Source organism: Pholcus phalangioides, unplaced genomic scaffold (assembly GCF_987345545.1).
Source record: "Pholcus phalangioides strain wild (caught in Gottingen) unplaced genomic scaffold, Ppha-v1.0 ptg000001l_1, whole genome shotgun sequence".
In the NCBI taxonomy this organism is placed as follows: Eukaryota; Metazoa; Arthropoda; class Arachnida; order Araneae; family Pholcidae; genus Pholcus; species Pholcus phalangioides.
The window spans coordinates 10,545,357-10,572,593 of NW_028301594.1; the positions used below are offsets into that span (position 1 = coordinate 10,545,357).

Sequence of the window (27,237 nt, forward strand, 5' to 3'; positions counted from 1 at the left end):
TCAGATCTTATTCTATCATACATGCTATCTAATTTCCGGATATTGTCATAGTATGCTCCACCCCAAACACAAATTGCATAATTAATAATTGAATAAATCCATGCATAAAATAAGTCTTTCAAAAATTTTTCATCGATCAAGTTTTTCATTTTATATATGATTATTGCATATTTTCTGATTTTTTTGATTAAAATATCACGATGTGAGTTCCATTTAAGGTCATGTTGTATTGTTATACCCAGATAATTGTACTCATGAACTTTTTCTATTTCTTGGCAATAGCAATCACTATTATCACTATTATCTTGGCAGCGACAATTATTATGTATTTTTAAGTGTATACTTAAGTGTATATTTTTAAGTGTGTTTTCATATAGTGTATTTTGTTTTTTGAATGTTAAGTTTTAGTTTATGTTTTATTAGCCACATGTTAATATTTGTTAGGTCATCTTCTACTTTTTTTATTAAATCTAATGTATTTGTATCTTCTACGTAAATCACTGTGTCATCAGCAAAGGTTATCAACTTTCCATTTAATTTCAGGTTGCATAAATCATTTATGTGTATCAAAAATAGTATTGGGCCCAGTACAGATCCTTGAGGTACTATTTTTGATATACATAAATGATTTATGCAACCTGAAATCAAATGGAAAGTTTAATTACTTGCAAGAATAAATTTCGTCAGTTATCCGAAATGCAAAAAAAGTTGAATTTTTTATGTTTATTAAAGTAGCGAGCATTTGATGCCAAAAATAATAATAAAGTTTCAAATACCATGTTTCAATTTAACGCGAAAATATTTTGGCAAAGTCTGTATTTTGAAATACGTATTTACTTTGCGAGTTCATATGCAGAACTCATGCAATGAGTGTATCGTATAGTTTCTCGAATATCATCGCGATCCCCACGGATATAGTATATAGGGGATGGGAAAAAGAGGCATTTGTTTAGTGATGCCTGTATTTGTATAAGAAAAGGAGGAAGAAGTAACTTCCAGATCCTAAGGTGCACCAGATTCAATAAGAAGCTCGGCTCCACCAAGGAATGAATGCATGGAAAGAGAAGAGGTACATATAAGAACCGATAGCGATTTCGGGTTTTAGTAACAAAAAAAAAAAAAAAATAGGAGAGGAAAGAAGCCGAATATTGAAACGCAAAGCTCTGTTTTGAATTTCAAAGGTAACTCTTTCCTTTTGTGTGTGTGTGTGTCCTTCTTCTCCGTTACGTCGCTCAAAGAACTTAACTGCTTTTATAAAATATCAGTTGAGAGAAAAAAGCGTTTGTCATGAATTATTCATTGGACAGAAATCGCCGATTCTAATCTCTAGGACTTGGTCTGCGTCGACTGCCAGAGAAGGAAAAAATATGTTCTGATGGAGCTGAAAAAAAAGGGGGGGCTGCGTGTGCGTTCCGGCAACTCTTATGTGCTTTTTCAGTTTGAATTTTCAAAAGCACATACAAAAAATTATTCAAAAACTCCATTTAACTAGCATCAATCAATAAACTAGTTTTTCAACCCATTTACTATCCAAGTGCTTTGGTCAACCGTATACTCCCCCAGTGCTCGATCATTTCTCTGGTGGGAAAGTGTTCGAAGAATTACACGAAATATTCAAGTTTTAAAAGAAAAATACAGTCGAGTTCGTTTATAACGTACCCCCCCCCCCCATAGGTGATTCGAGAAGTGTATGTTACAAGCGAGGTTGTGAAATTAGCATGTATACCAGTTGTATGTATAAAGTGCATTATTAAGAATATCACGGACGCGAAATAAGGTTGTGCAGACATAATTAAATTTAATATGGCATGAATATTGTTTATGTCCTGAGGAATTTTCAGAAATTTATTGAAGCACAACGGGACATATAAGATTATGCATACATTTATTTCTTAATTTTATTGAATTCACTGGTGTTTTTTGAGTTTATGCTAATGATATTCATTCAAAGTTGTCAGCATTTGTACACAGTAAATTTGACTGTTACACATTTGAAAGAGAAAAAACAAAGCAGCGACAACGTTCATGAATTTTACTTGTCGTCAATCTACATGATTTTGCATGACTTTCAATAGGTGGAGATTTGATGCTTTTAAAACTACGGATTCCCGCTTTCACCAATCACAACAATCGTTTATCACTGCCATTTACCAAGTGATCCTAAAACAGAAAAGTAACAGATAAGTAAACATTCAATTATTTGAAGAGCATATATGTGTTCTATGCTCTTTTCACGGGAAAGCATAGAAGTTTTATAAATGAGACATGCTTTTTCAATGTTAGAATAGATATATCTGATACTAACAGGTGGCGCTTTTTATCTGTTGACCATTAAAGTGCTAATGCAATTATTTACCGACAATTTAATTATTTCGACATTAAACCTTTTGTTTTTATAAAAATTCCCACTGCTTTCTATGAAAAAAATAATCAAGATATCACCTACATGCAATACATGTTCCACAAATAAGTCCGTTTTTAGTATGTTATACGAGCAGTGTATGTTTCAAGCGGGGTATGAAACAAAGATAAAAATATATAGAACTGAACGGGCACCAAAAAATCGGGGATTACAAAACCGTATGTTGTATCCCCACGGTGTGTGTTATAAGCAGGGTTGTAAGTGTACTCGACTGTACTTAAATATGATCTCAATAGATGATTTATATAATTGCAGTGAAACCTCACTACAATGCTATCACGATAAATCTCTCTTCAACGATATTTTTTTCAAGTCTTGTTTGGAATCACTTACATTCTGATATCAAACTCCTCTCGATACAACGATATCTTTTACAACGATTAACCCCTCCACAACAATATTTTTTAGAAGATTTTGAAAGCGCTACAACGATATTTTTTATATTTCGCATGAAATATCCTTCAAAATATTTTTAAACTCGTCACATATTTCAGTTCTTCCTTGGAAGTCTAATATCGGATATTTATTATTTATTTATTTATTTATTTATTCACATCTCAACAGGCAAGGATTGACCAACTACAGAAATGGACAAGAGAAGTGAAATACAAAACACAAATACAAAAGGTGAATACAACAAAGAACAAAAAGAGAACGAGTGGAACAATGATTAAAAATACAATACTGAGAAATACAAACCGCTCGGTGAGTATTAAAAAGGCTGCCGCGTTCGGAATGGACAACAAATAACAAATTGTGGTTCCCAATGTAATTAGCCCTGGTGCGCAGAAAATGACCGTGTGGTGCAACAAAAATGATCAAATACCACAACAGGCAAAATGACCAACGAGGTGACGGGGAAAAGATGCCCATAAAAAGTATAAATGTCAAATGTAACTAAAATACAGCAACCCAAAATAAGAATACTTACCACGAGGAAAGAAATACACACCGACAACCGTATTCACTGACAGAGTTTAACTGCAATCGCGCAAGTTAAAGGATTAGAGATCGAAACACGGATAGGTTAAATTCGGGATTTTAACCAATCCGTGTCGATCTGTAATCCTTTTAACCTGCGATTGCAGTAAAACTGTATCGGTGAATACGGCCGTAAAACAGAGGTTCTTATCTTTTTTCAGACGTGATTCAAAATCAAGAACAAGATCAGCTTTGCGACCAAAGGGACTGTTTTGTTTTTCAAAATTAGTGAAACCAGTGACGCAATAAGTACATTTCTAGCAGGATACAGTAGTAAGTTATTCATACGACACATCTAGGAAGCCCGTGCGAATCAAGTTCGGGTCGGGAGCTCATTGTTCAAGGATTCCTGGTTGTGAAGAAAATCTGTGCGGCCCATCTCGAATGCCCCTACGAATCAAGTATGGGTCGCGACCCATAGCTCAAAACAGGGGCGCAACTGGAAACGAAAATTTACTCTTTTGCCAGGGGCCAACGTCTATTTCGACGCCAAGATCCAGGAACTTTGAACGGAAAAGCACTATACTCAGCGCCCTTCTTGATTCAGCGCCCGGGGCACCAGACACCCCCCCCCCCAAGGCTCAAAAACCCTTGGCTATGCGTGGATTCGTACGATCCTTCCCGGAAGCCTCTGTGAATCAAGTTTGGATCGTGTGGCCCATAACTCAAAAATCCCTGGCTGTAAGTGGATTCGTACGACCCATCTCGGATGACCTTGCGAATCAAGTTTGGGTCGGGACCCATAGCTCAAGAGCCTCCTCTGGCTGTTAGAGAATTATTACGATCCATCTTGGAAGCATCTGCTACCCACGTTTTGGTCACGATCCATGGGTTTGAGAACTTCTGCACTAAAATGAAACTAATACAAACGAATGATTATAATAAAATACACTGCAATAAAAAATTATAGTTGTCTTATCTAAGTATGGATAACTTCTCGATCTATCCCATTATTAACATCGTGTTGTTGTTGTTGTTGCTGCTGTTTTTTAACGCGTCAATTGTGCTAAAATTCACGACTCCCGGAGGTAAGCTATTGCATTTGTTATCAACTTATCAATTACATATTTTTGTGGTGAATAAATACTTAAAAGCATAATATTTGGTGGTACTAACAACACCGATTTATAAAAGATGCTAACAGCAGCGTAAAGTAGATGTGACGCACGTGAGTATATAATGTTGCCTTTCGTTACATATGATATAATCCCTCTACAACGATATTTTTTCCTGGTCCGCAGATTATCACGTCCAATTAAATTGTCCCTTGATCTTTACATCGATCGTAATCAAATTGATTCTCAGGATATATTCCCCCCCCCCCCAACATTTGTTACCTTCTAGAGAAATAAAATATATATATATATATATTTATATATAAGATTTTTTTTTAAAGGAAATTATCAGCTCCTGGAACCGACAGCTACTGAAACCGTAAGGATATCGAGGTTTCACTTTATTTATTTTGTTACCGTAATTTTTTGCACATAATCTGCAGATGCCAATTTACCTGATTTGAGCGAAGAATATCATCGTATAGTCCGCAGTGGTGTATAATGTATAATCCACGTGTGAAGATTTCGCTCTCATCAATAATGAAATCTTAACCCGGCAGTGCATACTGTTGCCGATTGACAGCATCTACTTTACATGTTTCTTTTCCATTTGCCAATTGGCAACTTAGTGCTTGAGACATTCATTATTCCCAGTTTTCATTTCCTTCCGAGAGCCATTCATAGGTGGTAGTAAAACTCAATTAAAAAAATTTAAATCTTCTATCTTTTGTCAAAAAAGGAAAATTATGCAATGTAGGGTCGAAAAATGATTCATTTGTATTTCTTTTCTTTTCTTTTTTACGTTGAAGTTTGCAATCCAATTTTTTTTCTTTCTATAGTTTGAATCATGAAGAAGGTAGTTATTATAATTGTAAAGTAATAATACTTCAATACATACATTAATTTTATGCGCGATTTTACGTCCTTTGTACGTACTCTTTAAGACCCTGTATAAGGAGTACAATTAGAAAGAAATTTTTTAAATATTTTCCGCGGTTTTCTAAAGGCTTCAATAATTATGGAAAGAATTATCAGCTCAAAATGAAAAATCATGCATCGTAGAGTTAAGGAGTGAAAATGGTTTGTCGTCACGTTCTTGCAGGAAAAAAATTCGATTCTTCTATTCGCATCCCTACGCCATCTATAAATCTTTGAAAATTTTATTTTTCACAAATCTTATCAATATTTATGTTTACTCCAATTTCTCAAGAAAAACATGCTGTGGTTAAAATACGCATTCACAAATGCAGATTTATATTTTTTTAATGTAAATCCGCTTATTATACTCAGGAAAATACGGTACATAAAACGATTGAAATTTCGAAGTTGCCGAAACTCTGGAGTCGGTTAAAAAACAACACAAAAAAAACACGTGCCAAACGTTATCGGTCATCGGAGTGGAGCAGAGAAATTGTCACGAGATCATTTTGGCATTTTACGGGGTTATTAGCAATTTCTGCTCTGTCGCCTAACCCTTTCACTACCACATTATGAAAAAAATAGAAAAAATATCATGTCAATTTTTGGGCACTGGTTAGGTTAGTTCTAATTAAAACCTAAAAATCAAAATATATATATTTTTTTTTTTAATTTTCAAAAAATTATTTAGTGCACAATGAAATTAATTAACCTAGTACTTGAAAATTTCGTCAGCACCATACGCTTACAATAAAAATAAAAAATGTCAATTCAAACATGTTGATCGATATGTATATCAATATATATATAATGAATATTTATTTATTTTACAACAAAGAAAGGCATAATTTGTTTTATACATTTTGTTGGAGAACATTTGGTGCAGTAAAAGCAGTGATTTACTGCATTACACTTTTACACTTTTGTGCAGTATACAGTAAACATTTTTACAAGAGCGAAACATCTAACCGCATTTTATTAATTAACATTTAACATATTTAAAAACCAGTCATCCCACACTTGTGTTGTCATCTACTTATCAAAAAGTAGTTATACAGCCTATATACTTCAAAATACAAACGCCCAACAATGTAATGTAAAGAAATGTTAATGGGGTTAAAAAATTGATGGTACTTTAAAAGTGCTTTCAGCGGTAAAGGGATTAAAAAGGGTAACATATTGTTTGCTCACTCCGGTGCATGAATCCATGCGACGCTTATCCAGAGAAATATTAAAATAAACTAAAATACTAAAATACGTTCAAATACAAACTTTGACTCATCCGAATGATAATGATTATCGAAGATTTTTTGCAAATTCTTGGCACGCATAATTAATTTAGATTGAAATACTTTTGTAACTGGAATTTATCATTTAGATTTGAATAATTAATTCCAGGACAAGTAATATCAAAATACTAACACTAGATACGTATGATACGGATAAACGCATTTGCTGACTTTAATTCTCATATAGCGCTCAGTGCCGACAAAAAAAAAAGTTTATAAATAAATAAAATGTGTTTTTTATACACTGACGCTGAGTTTCAACGCTCGGAAAATCATTCATGGAGGGGTGGAAAAATAAATAAATAACGGGGCCCCAAGGAATCTCTCCCGAATTCTTGTTCCGAAGGGCATCGTGTGGCCATTGACCGCGACAGCACTCGGTGGAAAAGTTTCCTTTCCTTTTTGAACTATCGCCTAGTACACATACTCTATACTGTACATACATCTTTTCTTTCACTTCTTTTACTAAGAAAAAGCAGTTTCGTTTTCCTGCCACTATATATATTGAGATGTCGACTTGCATTATGTGGACCGTCCTATATCCACCTCCTCTTCCATTCCTTTTGCTGGAGGGAAAAGCTTGAAACTTTTGAATAATGCATATATTCAAGGACGCTCTTGTGAGTTTCTTGGTACTTTCCTGGATTGCAATAGGGTTCTAGCGTCCAAACACAAAACAGTTGGCGGGAGAAGTTTTTGCTGGAAGCGTCATGTCTTGAAGTGGATCCCGGGGCTTTATATATGCTCGACTGAATGTAGACGGATAACGACCTAGTGACACTCAACAATAACGTACCCTCTTTAAAGCGGAGAAGAAAATGTATCGTATACAAAATCAGGTTAAATTTCAGAATTGATACATTTCAGTCGATACCCAGAATCTCAGTCAGACAGCGCATGTATTTCATTATCCAAGTGTAGATGTATAGAATGGATCGACAAAATGAAAGCGGTTGTAATAGATTTGTCAAGACCTGCGTGGTGTAGTAAAATAAAAAAAGCAGTATATATAAGAGAGGAAGTCAGAATGTCCTTGTGTTTGTTAGAAAAAGTCCCAAAAAGCATTCCTAAACAGTAATCCAACTTTCGGGCTGTTATGCCGTGTTCGAGGCTGCTTACAAGCACAGGCGTTTCACCCACTACTGCGGTGAACATCATCAGTGCAGATGGCGGCAAGGAAGGAGACGAAACGACCTCCTTGAAAGACCGCTATCTACTTCAGCGCTTTAGCTGAAGACGCGGAAGAATCAATCTCGTCGATGTTAATGTGACAATTTCCTATTCAAATTTGAAGACTCCGACTCCCACCCAATCGGAAGATCCCACGTTACACCAACATAAACACGTCACTACTCCCATAAAGCTGATACGCGATAATGCATATCACGTCTACTATGTGTCAAACTTGGCATAATTGCGCCGCTGTGATATAGTTGTAAATGTTACAATATGTTTCATGCGTGAGATATTGAATACCATATCGAAACTTTGAATAATTTTGATGTGTAATAACAAGCTCTTTTAATCACAACGGTTAACAGGGATACATTACTGAATATTAGAACATCGCTAAACTAGTTTATAACATGATCGCTATTGCTTAAAATAATTGAATTTTGGCATTTGTAAATGGAACAGTGCACGCATATTGAAACGTAGTTGATAACTGCGCGAACGTCCTTTGAGTTTTTTTTTTTTTTTTTTTTGTTTATGGATTCTGTCAAATACTGTATTAATGTCTAGTTATGATATAACTGAAAGCATAATAATGTATTCTTGATGCGTGAGATACTGATTGGTACTCTGAATTTTATAATAACTTTTGATGCTTGTATAGTAATGATTTTTCGTGATTGTGGTTCGGCCGTGATATATTCGTAATGAATTGATGTAACAAGGGCCCGGGTCGGTCATGCCCTACAGTAACATTGGCTGTGACCGACTCGGGAGCTTGAACCCCGCCTGTATGATATATATTTTGTTTTGTTTACTGCGAGGCAGAAGACCTGCCTACCTTAATCTGAAACCAAACATTAGTATAGAATATGGTTTATGGACACCCATTGGGAACCCCTAGTATAGTTTTTAATTTAGGTTGGGAATAACCGGGATAACCGAGGAGACATAATGACGACGATGCTCCACACATGGCACAGTTCTACACGCAACTATTTCGCACCACTGGTATAGTATAGTATGGTATAGTACCGAGCACGCCCAGGCTCTGTCGCTTTTGCGATATAAGCTCATTCATCGTGAGATCGGGGACGTGCCGGAAAAAAACTCAAACCGGCAAGCCGGCCGGGAAAGCACACCCGGTTCGGACCAAAATCCCACCAACCCCCCAAGCAGCACAACCACACCCCCACACTCAAACAATCAATCTCAGGGCGCATCACCGCTCGACAAAGCCAGGATAGCACCCCCCCCAGCCCCGACTCCCGCCGGCGCGGTCCACAATGCCCCAACACGCCCAGCGAAGGAAGACCTCTGACCACCCCCCCCCGAACCTCCACCGCGGACACGAGAGAGAACCCGCCACGGGACCGCCCCAACCGACGCGCCACCCCCGACCACGCACAAAGCCACCCGAACCGCCAACACCCATTCCCCGAACGGTTCGCCCCCCCCCCACCCGAGGAGCCACATGCAAAGCCGCAATTTGCCAAAAGACGTGCCACATCATCAAAAAAAAATACACTACAGATATATTAAATTGGTCCTCTGCAGCCTCTTGCGCTGGTCCTCTGCAGCCATTGCCGAGATAGGTATTCCGTGAAGTGCTGTGAACTTTGACTCTTACGTGTTCTCCGCATCATCTTCTTCGTCGGTGAGATCTTGTTCTGCATATTCGACTCGTCTGTTGACCAGTCTGGCAGATCGCCTGAGTTGGCCCCTGTTTGCTGGTGTCGTCTCCTCATCTGGGCTGTTATCTTCATCCAGTTTGGCCTTTTCTCACCACTGATATAAGGACATTTATAATTTTTTAAAGAAAACATCTTTAGCAGGATTGCTCACTCAGCGTCCGATTAACAGATCTTGTCGTATAGCTCAACTAACCAGGACGAGGCTTAGATGATTTCCCCTCCCCCCCCCCCTCCATCACAACGACGACGTTGATTCTTCCGCGTCTCAGCCAAAACGTCAGAAGATAATGATTTTCCAAGGAGATCGTATCACCTCCTTGCTTACCGCCACCTGCACTGATGACGTTCACCGCAGTAGTGGACGAAACGTATGCTTATAAAAAGCCTCGAACACAGTATAACAGCCCAAAAAGTATCTATTATAATCCAGAGTTTGTGATGACGTCTATCATAAACTACGGCCGTGAAAGCCTGCCTTCTTTATTCAGCAATTCAAATGCTTGATTCAAAGGCATATTCCGTCCTTGAGTTTGGCCAGTCCGCTACTCTGACACTTCGGACAAGCTTTGACCTTTGAAGACCAGATACACCCCGCTTCCCATCTCATAGAGATATCGAAGCGTTCCCGAAGGGTGGGTGTATCCGGAAAGTTTTATTATAAAAACAAAACATTGTCGCCTCATACGAAGGCAACCAAAAAAAAAATATATATATATATATATGGGGTGATCAAATGAAAAGGTACGAAACGACACGGTGGGTAGAAATGTAGACTTTATTTAAAATATACACCATAGGCCTGAGCACAACGATCCCACTGATGAACAAGCCGCAGGATTCCTTGTTCCCAGAATTCCTGTGGCCGTGACGAGACCCAGTCCTTCACAGCGTCCTTGAGTACGTCATCCGAGTTGAAGTGCTTCCCTTTCAGGTGTTTCTTCAGTGGACCAAACACATGGAAATCGCAGGGCGACATGTCCGGACTGTAGGGCGGATGGTCCAACGGCTCCCACTTGAACCATGCCAGTTCCATGTGTGTGACTTTGGAGACGTGTGGACGCGCGTTATCATGGAGCAGAACCACACCCTTCGTGAGCAGCTACGGTCTTTTGTTCGTGATGGACCTGCGTAGGTGTCGGAGTGTCTCACAGTACACATCGGAGTTAATGGTTTTTCTGTGCTTGAGGAATTCCACAAGTAGCGGACCTTGAACGTCGAAAAAGACGGTGAGCAACACCTTGCCTGCTGACGGGATGGCTTTGAACTTTTTAGGGGGAGGTGACGACGCATGCTTCCACTGCATGCTGTCCCGCTTTGTCTCTGGCTCGTAGTGATGGCACCAGGTCTCATCACCTGTGACGATCCGCTCCATGAAAGCGGGGTCTTCCTGATACAGAAACAGATGTTGCAGTGCTAGCCCCATACGCAGTTCCTTTTGCTGGTCGGTAAGCTGCTTCGGAACCCAAGCGGCACACACCTTCCGATATCGCAACCTGTCGTGAACAATTGTCCACACGGTTCCATAGCTGACATCCACCTTCACCGCCAACATTTGCAACGTGACACGCCGATCACTTCTCACTAGGTCGTCCACCTTGTCGATGAGATCGCTCGTGATGACAGTGTTTGCCTGGCCTGGTCTCGGGTCTTCACCCAACTCTCACGGCCTGCACGAAAACGGGCACTCCATTTTCTGACAGACTTGTCAGAGACACATTTCTCCCCGTAAACTGTCACCATCCGGCGATGAATAGCTGCCGGTTTCTCACCTTCCGCTGTCAGAAATCGGATAACACCTCGCTGCTCCTCAATCGTCGAATTTTGCAACACGAACGCCATTTGTCCTCATACGGACTGCCGCATCATTTGGACGCCGCTTTTGATAAGAACCTCTGCTCTCTCCTGCGCATGTGGGCGCCCGCGCATGCTCCGATCCCAGTCAGACTCCAATCGCATCCCGAGATGTGTCGCTACGTCCTCCCATGGCGGAATATGCAATATTTAACTGTTACGTTTTTACGTCGTTTCGTACCTTTTCATTTGATCACCCCTTGTATATATATATATATATGAAGACGATCGTCAATCTAAAATCATATAACAGGTGATTAAACTCGAAACATATAACGCCAATCGACAATCGAAATTATAAACAAGATTATGCGATGATAGCCCTCCCATAACAATCTTGCCATCGTCAGTTAATCGAATGATGGCAAGATTCTTATGGGAGGGCTATCATCGCATAATCTTCTCTATAATTTCGATTGTCGATTGGCGTTTTATGTTTCGAGTTTAATCACCTGTTATATGATTTTAGACAAGCTGCAAAACACCGTCATGACCAAGAAAACCATCATGATTTCAAATGGGTTTTAATTGGATTTTGTTGCAAGACAATGCTTTTTGTAATTTTTCGAACATTTTTTCCTGTTGCTTTGCCGAGAAAATGGTCTGAAGCTTCACACCACCCATCTTTTAGTCTAGTGACGGAATAGCATCGGGAGGACCAGAGTTCGAACCCTACTGCCGCCAAAGAGGTGGTCGGCTGAAGTTGGTTTTCTTCCCAACTTCGAGGCGCGAATGAGAGAAAGTCGATCTTCCTATCAAAAAGTCTCTGCCCACATAGAGCAACAGGCGTACAACGGCGCAAATCTCCAATCATTACACTTCACTCCAGTTCGGCACATAAACAATCTTCAGCTCAGGTTCACAATACGTACACGCACAGTCCAACATGTACCAATTCAAATACAAATACAAATACAAATACAACGCCACAACAGGCAAAATGCCCAACGAGGTGGCTGATAATAGAAGTTCCGCAGAGGAACGTGGACGAGGTACATGTCTGGTTTAGTAGTCTAGTGATGGGAAAACTACTGCGGCGCTTCACTTCTAAACATAAAAATTCCAATTATAAATCACCGTCCAAATGTCCGGCCCGCAAATGTTTTTCTTTTTTTTTTTCTTTTTGTTTTTGCGCCGTAAGAAATTTTGCCCATCATCTTATTCCATAATCTGCAAAATTTTGTTGCGTGGCAAAGATCGCCCATATAAATACATCTTTAAAGCAGTGGTTCCTAACCTTTATGTACCTAGTATCACATGTGTGATTTTCCACAATGGTCACGGATACCAATTTCTAAACTTATCGCTTAAACTAATGCTTCATTAACTGTAATAGTGTGTAATGACTTGGTCGTTCCCGAGCGCCGCGGTACCCGGTACCCGTAAGCACAAGATTAAGTACCACTGCTGTAGAGATTTCATCTAGATTCATCTGATTTCATCTAGAAATAATTCTGGAACTGTTTCTTTCATGAATTCGGAATTTCCACAAATTTTGGAATTCTAAATTTTCATCAATTCTGAAATATTTTGAATTTTCATCAATTCTGAAATATTTTGAATTTTCATCAATTCTAAAATATTTTGAATTTTCATCAATTATGAAATATTTTACATTTTCACCAATTCTAGAATTTTGAATTTTCATCAATTCTGGAATTCTGAATTTGCATTAGTTCAGATGATTTCTTTCATCAGTTCCTAATTTTGATTCAAAATTTTTTTCAGTTCCGAAAAAATTTTCATTACCTTTTCTTGTTGATTTACGTTTATTTGTCTATTTTTTCTATATGGATATTTTTCAGCATTCCGGTATATTATGCTTTTGTATGAGTGTTCGGATGCCACAGATCTCCCACAGAATATATAAAATTGGAGCTAGAGGGGCCTTTCGAAATTATCAAGACACCTCTGACCCCCTAAATTGCCACCATTACCAGATGCGGGATCCGGTGCGAAATAAATTGCGGGGCTACAGGCGTCTTGATAATTTCGGCTTTCCCCGCATATCCTCAATTTTATATATTCTGTGGGAAAGAAGAGTTGGCATCGAAAAGTTCAGGCATTGAAAATAACGAAAATAATTGACACGGATAATTCCAGCATCCATGAACATTCAGAATAAATGAAAGAAATAATTCCAGCACCCATGAAAATTCTGAATTCGAGAATAGACGATAATTCACAATTTTTCAAAGCAATAATTCCATGATTATTTTTCCGTAGATGAAAATGCAGAATTCAGAATTATTTTTTCCTGAACGAAAATGAAGTATTCTGGAATTATTTCTTTCTAGATGAAAAGGCAGATTTTCAGAATGGATGAAAATTAAGAATTTAGGAAAGAAATCATTACAATAAGATTTATCTTTTACGGACACCAACGGGATAAATACTCTGGGGGTGACCGTTAATCAGGGTTTTGAAATTCATACTTTAGCTATACAATGGAAAATTATTATTTGGCCATAAAAGAGGGTTGACCGTTAAGAAGGTTTTTACTGTATTATCATAAGTTCGGGGTCTCCAAAAACGCGTTCCGGGCACCGCATCTGTTTTGAGTTTGCTTCCCTCCGGACTCCAGGATGGGTGAGGGCAGAACCAGCACCTCCTAGAGATAGAAGGCCTCCGCAGTCTGCTTGTGACGTCAGTAATTAGTCCATTTTCCCTCAAAATATTCAGCGGTTAAAAAATCCCCAATATCATCGTTGTGAAGAAAAGAAATGATAGGGCTCAGAATTAACGATTTTTCTATGCCCCACATCCAATCACTATACGGTATTTGTGAGCCAATCAGGAAGATTCTACCCCAAAATAAGAAGAAACGGAATACGATGCTGTGCTTCAAAATGTGGCAAACTTGCTAGGTAGTCTGAATGACGTTTGTGGCAAACAGTGCAGAGGCCTTCTATCTCTAGGAGGTGCGGGCAGAACCCTCATTCCATTTTGTGCCGAAACATCCTGCACAATGTTGTGGAATCTTCAATGTAAATAACAGTGAGAATAATTCTTTGAAATTAATAACTTGAAATAATTACTAACAATCTTTTATCAGATGATTATATCTTTCTTGAGAGAGAGATTTAAAAAAATTCCGGGTATATCAATTATAATTTTTTTGAAATACGTAATGTCCCAACTTCAACTACAGACGGATGTTAAGAGTAATTGATACTATATATAATAATCATCAATTAAAATTGACTAATCATTTCTTTTCCCCGGAGCCCATTATGTTGTTCAGATAGCCTTGCATTCAAAATCTGACCATTACTTATATAATAGCGTTTATACATATGAATATGTTGTTCTCAATCATTTCAAACATGGCTTATTAAGGCTTGAATGAGAATTAATTTTTTTTTTTTTTAAATCTTATAAATTTTTCAAACTGTAGGTTATGTGAGTGTGTGTTGTTACATAAACTTTTACACTTTCTTTTTCTTTCAGCATTTTATTTCGCTAGGATTTTTACAGTAACTTTCTTTATTCTCTGATATATTATCAGTTTCACATAGATGGCAGCACTAATTTCAAGAAAAGTTAATTCATTTTCTGGATTTTCGAAATATGTGTTTTTTTTATTTTTGAGGCTAAAAAGTTCATTAAAAATACGAATGCAGCACAAATGTGTTTTTTCTTTCCAATATTCAATTTTTTGTTTCTTTTGTGAATTTGAACTGAGACTTCATTCAAATTCTTTCAGCTATGATGCAGGATCTATATTCACTTTTTCCAGAATTTTATTGCTAAATTTTATGTAATAAATCACACTTTTTCCGGGGACACTTTCTCCTCGACACCATCTTGAAAAAAACCCTGAAATTCAACTTCAAGTGCTGCCCTCTAATGAAAATATCCCACCCCCTCCCAAAGTTCATATATTCACCATCATAGGCGGAGGTAGACTTGAAAGTCTGGGGGGCGGGGCACGATGATGATGTCAATTCACATATACATCAGTCGACTCCACCTTTGACCTCGTGGGGCAATGCCCTCCGTATCTCGGCCACATATCTCTAACACGAAACACACAATCCTTTAAATGTCAGCTGGCATGTAAAGGATTGTGTGTTTTGTGCCCTTGATAAGCCCTAGAGCTTATCTCCCTGAAATCAAAATTTCTAGAATGAAAAGGCAACCCACACATTTGTGGCACCAGGGACTTAAGGGGTTACAGTACAAAATATACCAGAGCAAAAGATAAATATCTTTCTAACAGTGCATACAGGTAGCGCAGTCATATTAAGAATGGGCCCACCCGGTGACAGCCAATACCTCATAGGTACTATTGGAGATGCTGATACTGTACCTATAGGAGTTATAAAATAGGAGTTATAATATAGGAGTTATTGGCACAGCCCCGTTGGCCTCAAGGTAAGGAGATTTGTTCTGTAGTCAGAGCCGCAGATAGAAACGTAAAACTACTACTGTACAGTAAAGCAGGGCTGCAACTAGATGCCTGGTCACCCGGGGCAAGTGTGCATTCTGGCACACCCTTGTAATATTGGAGGAGATTTGAGAATAAAATTAGTGCCCCCTCTGGTCCAGGGCACGAGACCCCCCCCCCCCCAGTTGCGGCCCAGCAGGGAAAGTGTAAATTTTGGCACCCCCCCCCCCTTTCCGTAATTTTGAACGGAAAAGCAGTAAACTCAACGGCTTTAATGATCCAACGCAGGGTCGTCTTAAGAACATCATGGGGCCCCGGGCCAAGTGATTTTCCTGAAGCCCTATCTGGAAAATTCTCGAAAAATTCAACTACCTCTCGTTTTTCTGAGTCCCCCCTCTTCTCTTGAAAACCACGGGACGTGTCCGGGTGGACCCATGTGCTAAGACGGCCCTGATCGAACACCCAGGGCACCACATTCCCCCTGCCCTCCCCTAGTTTCGGTCCTGACTGTAGTTGTAACATTTAGGACTAAGTATAGGTAAGTAAATTAGTAGGCAAGTGCTTCTAGCCAATGTATGAGGCCTTAGAAAAATCATGATTTTCCATGGGGGGAGGGGGGGGGGGTATTCAGCAGTTGTAAAACAGGCCTTATACACTTATTGGAAAGCCAAAAGTGTCATGGAACACATTTCGCTTTTCAGGGCCGTCTTTATGAGTTCCGGGGAGACCACTGCGCCCAAACATTTTTAGAGCCCCCCGTATAAGTATTTTTGGAGAGAAAAGTTAGCATTCAGAAAAAAGCTTATACAGTCGAATTCCGTTTCAACGAATACCGTTATAGCAAAAATATCGTTTTAACGAACACTTTTTTAATCCCCAAATAAGTTTACATAGGAACAATGCTAGGTTGCTAGGTAACCTAGAATTCCTTTATAACGAAATTTCGTTTTAACGAAGTGATTCCTCCGGTGTCTTGGCGTTTGTTATAACGGGATTCGACTGTATAATTACATACAGAAATGTCAATTATTAAAAGTAAGAGAGCTAAATAAAAATTAATGATTTTTTAGTGATGATAGAATTGATGAAAATTTTTATTTATGGAAATGAAGTAATAATGAAGATTAAAAAATAGTTCTTCAGAATGAGAAAAAGACTTCAGAATAAAATTTTTCATTCACAATATGGAAGTTTTCATTAATGTCGGGGTTCAGGAGGGGTTGGTTTAGCTTTGCTATTACTATTATTATTAATTTATTTTTGGAATGATAGAAAATAAGCCTATACGGTAGGTGGAGTAAACATATGCGCCAATTTCTTGACAGGATCTGAAAAAATGACGTCCACTTTAAACGTCTCAGCTGTTCGGTCTTCCTCGAGCGGCTCTTTCATCAGGCGGCACTGTTCAGCGTTGTAGTGATGTATCATCGCCAGTTGCCAGGGCACGTTTGCAGGTTTCCAGCCTTTCCAGTGCTTCCACACGAAGTGTATGCCAGTTTCTGAAACGGCCTCGGGTCTCAATATTACTTTCGATCGCTGTTTCGTCGGCCATATTTTAGATGGTCTGTTTATCCAAGTGGATATCGTCAACGGGAATGCGTTCTCCAGGATTTTTGAATCGTTCACTTTGCAGAAGAAGCTCTGGCGAAACACATAGCTGCCAACTTTGTACTTTGCTCTCTTCGTCAAGTCCTCCATCAGATCAGATAAGGTGAACTGCTGTCTAGGGACTAAGAACTCGTCCAGGTCGACAAGAATAACGAACTCTTTGTCAACATTCCTTAGTATGCAGTCTTGTATGCTGGCCATCTGACCGTACTGCCAAGTATCGTTTGCCACGTCTTCTGGGAGTTTCCACCTGACTAGTTTGACCGTGATGTGCCCCTCGGCAGCAATGGCTTTCAGAAAAGGCTCTACTGTTTTTGGCATTTTGTAATCGTAGAAAGTGAAGCCATTGACACCGACCGACTCGTAGTAACCCAGAAACTCAGCCAAAAGTCTCATTTCTATCTTTGAATCAAACATGGGTCTTACACACAGCCCAAAACTTTTGACATTCTTTGGTTTGGTTCCGTGGACATTCAACCACGAAATGTTGCTCAATGTCGAGTTGTCTTCAATCAGAGCCACTTGACTAGGTATATACCGCTCGTGAATGAAGCAGTAGAAATAAGCGCTTACGTAAGTCCCGTTATGTTGCTCGTGCAATGCCACGTACGAAGAATAATCTTTTACCTCTCTGCTGCTTTCGTCGCTATTATTCCTGTACGAACAGCGAACTCTCAGATCGGTCTGCTCATCGGCGCGAATTAAAGCTATTATCCGAACAACCACACTCGATTCTTTACTGCGATGATCTTCATAAGCAGAAAACACGAAGAGTCCATCTTTGATTTGTCTCCATTCATCGGACTGAATCTGAAAGGTGGACGTGTTCTTCATCTCGACATTTGATGCAGTCATGAACTCGTGAAATACGTGTTTTTTGATTGGATAATATTCCGGGTGTGCTAAAATATCAGCATTCCTGAGCATTTTATCCTTCTCATTGGTCGGTTTTGGATAAGCCAACTTTTTCCAATCAACAAGCTCAAAATACCATATGCTAAGTGATGTCGCTAAAACAACTATAACGCTGTAAATTTTCCATTTTTTCATTCCAGGAGCACCACGGGTCCGCACTTTCTATTATGATAACGATATTTATTCTTCCATCGTGTCTCAGTTTGCCCTGCACAGAAAATTTGACAAAAAATAATAGTTAATTGCATCATCTAATTGGAACAAAAGAATCATACATGACCGTATACCGTATATCGGAAGACTACTTCCGTTTATTCTATGATAAGAATACACACATCGAAAATAGTTGTGTGTCACACTAGGCTGCCCTTAGCGTACAAAGTGTTGCTTGTTTTTTATGCATGCATCATATCTTCATATAGGTGTTCATATGATGATGACTATGTGTCTATATATGTGTTACGGTAGATGTGATAAATCGGTCATTATGCGTACTTACGAATCGTCTTGGTAAGTTTAATGAATTTATCACTTTTACCGGTGAATATTCATAATACCCAAGCATCGTTGGTAAATTTGACAGATACTAAAAAAAATTATCACTTTTACCGGTGATTATGTATACTACCCGAACGTACGTGGTTAGTTTGATAAATACTTGAAATTTATCACTTTTTGCCGGTTATTGCACTAAATAATATAGAGGAATTTTTGAATTTAATAAAAATGAAAAATTTCCAAATGAGTCTAGAATTTTTGATAAATATAGTCTGACCCCAATATAACAAATAATATAAATCGATGTAATGATTTTTGATTCGTTATAGCGGGGCTCTACTGTATTTTGAAAACAGACAACTTTTTTAACGTTCAAGTAGTAAAGAAGAAAAGATGTGTTGAGTACGATTCCCTTAGTCATCCCCCACCCTTTCCCTATTACATTTGACCCCCCCCCCTTATGACGTTGCCTCTTACAAGGAAAGGCTCCAAAGATGTCATCTTCAAAAAATTATGAAAAAATTAAAGTACATTCATCTCCCCAGAAACACATAAAAACAGAAAATTAGCGGCGGAATGCAATTATTAAAAGCCACAAAAAATAATTAAAAATGACCTTTTAGAATATGCCTTTTAGGAAAATTACGACACGATACAGGATATTATATTGAGAAACACCATTAAACACTGGAACCCCGTCTGCCACCTATCAAATAAAAAATCACAACTGTTATGTTTCTTCGATTGCAATTCTGTGACCCGTTTTTGATTGATGTTCCGCATGAAAGAAACAATATAATATGATATCAGTAAATATTTTATAAGCATTAAATTGTCAAGTTGGTCGCTGAATGAGGTGTTTTTAATTGCACTAGTCTACAAAGTTTTTCTACTATGGAAAAATTCAGCTGTTATTTAAGTTTTGCGTGCTGATTCCAGATCTGACCTTAAAAAATTACCTTCACGTCTAGTTTTTAGTTATATGGTATTTAATTTTTCAAATATCTTTCAAAATTTACATATTTAGGCCATATGTGTGGAATGAAACTAAATAATCATATTTCTATTTTTTGCCATCTAAAACCTGGGGAATGGCAACATTGATTTTATCTCTAGTTTGCAACCGAATTCTCCGTTTTTTTTAATTGAAAGAGAAACACGGGATTTTATGTTTATGTACAACCCTTTAGTCAAAAATAAGCTAAGTCAATATGTCGCAGATGCATTTAATGTTCCAAATAAGTTTTGCTATATGCTTTGCTTCCACCACTTCACATTAAATTGAGGTTTATCAGAGGTGTACGCAGGGGGGCATGGGATCTCGTCTCTCCCAAGACGATCAAAAATAAAAATTTAATATTTTTGTGAAATAAAAACATCGAAAGACAAAATACAAGAGACTATAAAATACCTTTATCATCTATTTTTTATCAATTTCTATTAACTCAGATGTTTTTGAAAATTAATAACTAAAAATTTTTATCTGGAAGAAAATCCTTGTGAACCCATTCCCCAAACTGACCCCTCGTAAATCGATCTTGCGTATGTCCCTGGGGTTTATGCAAAACATTATGAAGGCTATGGAGAAATCTGGAAGAGGGTTTTCGCATCTGAAATTAAATGGGACAAAACTAAAAGAAGGAGTATTTGTAAGTCCTCAAATAAGGAACTATTGAGTGATTTTGTTTTCACTTAGAACTCGCTGCATAGCAATCATCCACATCTGCAATGAAGGGGTTTTTAGGAAACCAAGGTGGGACCCTTCAATGATGAGTGACTACTGTTGGTTTTTGCAGAAAAAAGACAAAACACGATTGCATGAGAGAATAAAAAAATGAACTATTTTATAAAATACTGGGAAAAATGAGTATAGATTTCGTTTTGTGCATATGCACTCTATGGATATTATAGACAGGGTGTTCTGTTAATGGACAGACAAACTCAGATGGTTGTTAGTAGACATGAAGAGGAACAAAAATTGCAATGGAACATTGTGCCGCAAACCCCGCTGAGAGGGTGAAAATCTCGAAAAACGCATGCAAATTTCGACGTCACGCTGGAACTACAAAAAGATTTATTTTATTAATTATTACAAGAGTTGTTAGAGGTGGAGGCCGCTGACGTCATTGCACAGTCTACGAAGACGTAAAAACGATTCCCGGACGCACTCGAAGTTACCAAGTATGCTTTTGATGTCTACCGCAGCGACGACAATCCGCTCTATGAGATCCTCTGGTGTGTCGAGTGTGTCTGTGCAAACGAGTGATTTAAGGTGACCCCATAGGAAAGGGGGGGTCACCCCCCTCAAGCAACGGGTCCCACTCGTCCAATCCACCTCCTTGGGTATGTAAAACATCGAGGTGGTGATTACGCACCTGCGGAAAAATATCTGCAGGGGCACCACCATGCATGAGCAACGTGCCTCATATTCCTCGTTCGTCTAGTCAGCCATCACGATACTCATTGAAACAGACATCTAACTGCTACACGTGCTTACTACCGCAATAGCGCTAATTTACGTCGTCCGCAGTGCGTGATCCTACCCCAGCGCATGCTTTTCGCGACGTTGCTTATGTCAGATATGGTGAGCGAACCCACGACCCACGAATGCATTCAGCAATCAACTGACATCCACTTTTCGTCTCCTCTGGACTCAGAGCCCGCATGCGTTTTTCGCGAGTTTCACACTATCAACGTGGTTTGCGACACCATGTTCCATTGCAATTTTTGTTCCTATTGATGCCTACTAACAACCCCTCTGAGAGTTTGTCGGTCTATTAACAGAACACCCTGTATATGTGTATGAGCGAGAAAAAAATCTCTTCGCTATTTCATATATAACGATGTATGGATATGATAAAATACCTATCGTAATAAATATATTTTTATTTGGTATTAAGAATATGCCAATCATCTCCATTTTCAAGATGTGTAAGTTTTTCATAGTGTAGGCCTATGTGTATTTCAAAAAATGATCATCATGCATTTAGAAAAGCTGTACATAATGAAATTTTTTTACATTCATATTTGAATTCAACACCTCAAAATTAGTATTAAAAAATATTTCACTCATGTTATAAAAAAAATATAAATTGTTAATCAGTGTTATTATTATTAATTTCACATTTTTATTATTCTATGGATTTAACAAATACGGTTAGTAAAAGCAAATGGTAGGCTATAGACTTTTTTACTTATTATATTGAGGGGATAGGTGCACGTTAATTTGCCAAAAAAAACACATTTTTCAATTTTTTAATCTTAAACACAATACTAACTTACCGTACGGCAACCTGCTGGTCAAGACTGCACTAGAAGTATTTCTAAAATATTTTAATATATACTGGGCAGGCATTATTCTTTTCCATTAAAATGCTTTCCTCTCAAAAATATATTTTGGTGGCAGATAAGAAAAAATATTTCCAAACACCTCTTGCTGTGAAATGTCTTGAATTTTCGCATTTCTCTCAGCACTGAGGTGTTACACGCTAATACGTGGGGATTCCTCATTAAAATGATTTTAAAAAATTTATGGTACAAAATATAGGTAAATTTTTTGGTGATTTTTGAAAAAGTTGATGTAGTTGGATTTATTTCCAAAAACAAAAAATGGTCAGCGACTGAAATCGTAAAAGCTCTCGTTTAGTTGTATAAATAAATATCCACAGAATTTTTGAGAAAAAAAATTGAGGGCCTGAAGTGAATAGAAAATTTTCAAAATTTCCTTAAAAACAGGGGTTTTTTCCAATAGGAAACCATGGGAAGTCAAGACCGTACAAGCAGGGGCGCAGTTTTCTGGCCGTGCGACCCTTGCAGCCACACCGAGCGCCGCTCTAAAACGAGTATCAACTATAGTTGAAATGTCGAAAAAAAAAATTTCTGACCAAAATAACGAGGGCAATGGGGTGCCAAAAATACATCCCGAATGGCTTAAGGGAATAGGTGCACGCAGGGGTGGCTCGAGAAACAGATTTCAGTTCCTCGAGCCGCCCCTGCGTGCACCTACTCCCTCAACCGAATTCGAATGCAATTGTTCATGGCAAAGACAAAGAAAATAATTATTAACAGGTATCTCAGTTTTAACATTATTGTATCAAAGCAGCCATAACCAATCGTCATTTAAAACATTAAAGAATATGTAATTTTTCATCATTTGCTGTAATAATGTATAATATACCGTGTTTTAATCAGTATAAGGGAACCCCCTTTTTACCAAAAATTGGGTTTCAAAAATAGTAAAGGGGTTTTTTATACATGTATAATATTATCTATAAATCTTTTCAACTTTTTTCCAAATTTTAAGCCCAAAAAAAATCACGAGTTTTCTTATACACGGTAAAATACGGTATTTCCTAAATTACTTCTGTTTTTAGGTTAATACTATTTTTTTTTACACCATTACTATTATAATTTAAAGACATTCCAAAAGAATACAGAATAGTAATAATTTTAATTTCTTACCTGTTTTGCGTTTGTAAAACGACGCAAATAATGTTTGTGACTGAAAAAAAAACCACCAAAAATATTTGTTATTATCAAAATGAATGCCACGAGGACCTTATTCCTCCGAACCTGATGGCATTATAAACCTCAGTTCACCAGGCATTGAATGTCAACGTCAGCTTCCACTGATCACCAGCCCGTGACCTACAAATCACTACCAGTAAGATAACCGGTTACTAGTGCACAGCATGGGAAAAAAAATCGCAATAACATAATAACAGAAGAAGAAACATTGCATAAACGGTATGTTTTTAACAACGATTTAGAATAATCACATTATAATTCATCTTTTTTTTTTTTATTATTATTCTTTATACAGTTATACCCAGCGATAGGTAGTAGTCGAATCAATCACGGAAGTCGAATTCGCGTAAGTTGGGGTAGTTTTACTTAGAAATACATATACAGTAGAACTTGATTGATTTGAATTTCGGATAAGGTTTACGAACTCCCCTTGAGAGTTTCCTATCTACTTTAATTTCATGTTTAATTCGAACTTTTATCAAATTTTTCGGATAATTCGAAGTTTGATGGAAAAAATCATTCTTTTGTATAAAAAAATTTAGTTTGGAAAATTTCTATAAGTCAGAGTCGACAAAGTTGTCAAACAATTAATCTTAAAAGAAAAATAAAGGTTTGAAAACTGTTTTTCCTCTACTCTTTGTTCGATAACGTAATGCTATTTTAACATTGTTCAGCTGGAGTGCACATCAAGACTGTGCACCACTTAATACCGATTATGCTCAAGCTCTCGTAAACAATTTAATGGACAGCATGCACAACTTATACCGTATCTGCATCAGTGTCCGAAGAGGTCACACTTCATACTGACGACAGGGCCGTCTTTAAAACATCGTAGCAGCGCCCCGCCCCCAGCCCAAATAATTATTTTTGAGGCCCTACCTGGAAAATTCTCGAAAAATTCAATCACTTCTCGTTTTTCTGAGGCCCCCCCCCCCCTCTTCTCTTGAGGTGCCCGGGCTATACCCGGGTGGGCCAATACGTTGAGACAGAACTGACTGGCGAACACTGCTAGGTAAGAACAGATGGTTCCCCGGAAGCCGAACCAGACGTGGCGCCAATTTCACCCTTTTCCCTTTCCTTCAACATTACAAGGGAGTACCAAAATGCGCTCTTGGCCGGCTGACAAAGCATGTAGTTGCGGCCGTGTGAACATGGGAGTGACCTAAAGAGTGTGTGTGAGCATAGGCAGGGCCTAATAAAGAGTGCATTAGCATAGGAGTGGCCAGAAAGTGACTTGGAGAGCGAGGACCAGGTCGGTGGGCGTCCAAAGGAGTGAGAGAGAGTGTGTGTGAGCATGAGGATGACCTACTACTTAACTTTTACATGTACCTCGTCCATATTCCTCTGCGGAACCTCTAACGAATTGGTACATGTTTTAATATGCGTGTAGCGAAACCTGACGTGAAGTTTGTTTCTGTGTAATGCTTGTTATGTGTAGTGCTGCCATCTGCCACCAGTTTTTCTAACTATGAGCGAAGTGTAATGATTGAATAATTGTATAGTTGTAGGCCTGTTGTTCTCTGTGGCGAGATCGGCTCGCATCGCACCTCAAAGATGGGAACCACAGGAAGCCAACTTCAGCCGACCACCACTGCTGTGACGGTGAGGTTCGGACCCGGATCCTCGGGATGCGAGTCCGTCACTATGACCACTCGACCACCACAGCGGCTGATGAGGGTGACCTGGAGAGCAAAGAACCAGAAGTCAGTGAGTAACCAAATGAAAATTCCCTAGAGTGTATGCAAGTGTGGGAGTGCCCAAAAAAACAGTTATCAAGCATGTGAATGATCGGAAGAGTGACCTAGCGGGGTGGGTGAACATGGGAATGACCAAAAGTACACAAGTAGTATGATTGGACTCCTCTCCTCCTCCAAACTAGATCATGATCTGTCGCTCTGTCTCAATGAAGAGATTTTAGCAGGTGGTTGAAGATCCGGGCCATGTTAGAAAATCTGCATGTATGTGTTGTGGGCCTAACGTGGAGTTTGTTTCTGTGTAATGCTTATTATACTGCTGCCATCTGCCATCAATTTCTCAAACTATGAGTGAAATATAACGCCGGAGAATCATAATATAAAATTTTTAAAAAGTCCTTTTATAAAAGTTTAAAAATGCAATCAAAAATCGAATCGGTTGCATTTGAGCGAATATAACTAATAGACGTCTTGCTAATTGGATTTTTTTTTCAAGTTTTGTGAATGAACTTTTATCAAACCTTTATAGAGTAATGCCAACCTTATGAATGAATAATGTACCGTTGTAAGCTTGTTGCTCTCTATCGTTTGGCTTTTTTTTTTTATGTGAGTGACCAAAAGCGTAACGTAAGTATTTGAGTGAGCAAAAGTGTACACAGGTATGTGAATTACCTAAAATGTGTGACTTAGAGGCACAGGCGTTGGAAGGGCAAGAGGGTTTTATAGCACAGGGAGGTGAATTCGAGGAATGATTGGTCAAGAAAATCACACTAAAATGAAAAAAATGAAAGTATGGGGCCGTTCATGTATTACGTCATCATCGATGGGGGGGGGGGGTTCCCGATTTGCTGACTTTTGATGACGGGGGGGGGTTTGTATAATGCTTACGTCATCAACCACCCTTTATGAAAATATGAGTTGGATTCAAAGGGGCAGAGTTGATGACGAAATTTTGCTGACAAGAGGAGGGGGTCAGCGTTTTGCTGAGTTTTGCTGACAAGGGGGGGGGGTCAGCGTTTGGCTGACTTTTGCTGACAAGGGGGGGAGGAGGGGCAGGGCCGTCTTAAGAGCTTCATGAGCCCCCGGGCCAAATGATATTTCTGAGGCCCTACCCGGCAAATTTTCGAAAATCTCAACCAGGTTCCATTTTTGTGAAGCCCCATTTCTCCTGAGGCCCCCGGGCCGCGCCCGGGTGGGCCCATGCCTTAAGACGGCACTGAGGAGGGAGGGTCAAAAATGGCTAAAAATTTGCCTACGTAATACTTGAACGGCCCCATGGCAAAACCATAGATCCTCTTGTAACCAAAAATCCCCAATAATAAATACATGGATGCTTCGCTCCGAGGCAAATAGCATTGAAACGTTTCTTAACACGTTTCGGCGTGCACCAATTCGTCAGAAACTACCAAGGGGAATGTTTACGGGGTGCCATGAACGTGTAAGTGGAAGTAGTAGTACTAAAAGAAGACGAAGAAAAGAACAAAAATTCTAGTAAGCTTTGTTAGAAAACAAGAAAAAACTGGAATTTTTTTTTTTTTAATTAAAAAAAAAGTCGGGACGGTTGAGAGTAAATGAAAAAACGGGAACCCTCCCACTAATAAAACAATGTCCTTGAACACTTAGAATCGGACAATCTTCTCACATATCTCATATTGCAATTATGGAAATTCAGAATAAAAGACTCTTTGTGATTGGTCAACGCTCCATCATATAGTCTCCAACGCGTGTTGTTAGGACTCGTTTGTTATTGCAGGGTGGGGATGTTAGAAGAGATAATAAAAGAAAAGAAAATGAAGTAATGGTGAGAGATTGCGAATATAAAAAGTATGTATAATTGCGATTGTTTAACAGCAATTCAACATCCTTTTAATTCAACATCATTATTACCATTTGAGAAATATTAAGAAATGTCTATGTTTGTTTAATGTTTGAAATGGATTTTTATAAATTATCAATAGTTTATCATTACTATGGTTTTTAAAAGAAAACGTTCATTTGTCTAATTATTTTGAATTCTACCTATTTAACCAAGTTTATAATAGTAAGAATCGTGTTAATCTACCCTTACATGAAGGAGAGTAATTTTAATTAAAATATATTTTAAAATATCGGTAACAAGCATCTATGTAATTTAATACATTTCTATGTAGAATCTGTATCAGTAATGTGTAGTCTTTAAAATATCCATAACTGAGATTTAAATTCTCCATAAGTTCTGCTAA

General features: G+C 38.4%; 2 protein-coding genes across 3 annotated transcripts in view; one reads left to right on the forward strand and one right to left on the reverse strand.

The window, feature by feature from the left end:
* Positions 1-16,012: 16,012 nt before the first annotated feature.
* LOC149089839 (uncharacterized) lies at positions 16,013-23,382 on the reverse strand. The gene is made up of 2 exons (XM_089235446.1): positions 23,256-23,382; positions 16,013-18,504 (listed from the first exon to the last, which is right to left on the reverse strand). Exon 2 carries the CDS (start codon positions 18,429-18,431, stop codon positions 17,055-17,057), a length of 1,377 nt encoding a protein of 458 aa, XP_089091572.1. The 5' UTR covers positions 18,432-18,504; positions 23,256-23,382; the 3' UTR covers positions 16,013-17,054.
* Positions 23,383-26,737: 3,355 nt separating this feature from the next.
* The window catches only part of LOC149089840 (uncharacterized), a 44,429-nt gene continuing 43,929 nt past the window's right edge, over positions 26,738-27,237 (forward strand). Inside the window, exon 1 of one of the 2 annotated variants that reach the window (XM_089250799.1) lies at positions 26,738-26,839. The gene's annotated coding sequence lies outside the window, so the exon portion shown is untranslated. The remainder of the gene's footprint in view (positions 26,840-27,237) is intronic. The other variant, XM_089250877.1, reaches the window with a different exon arrangement.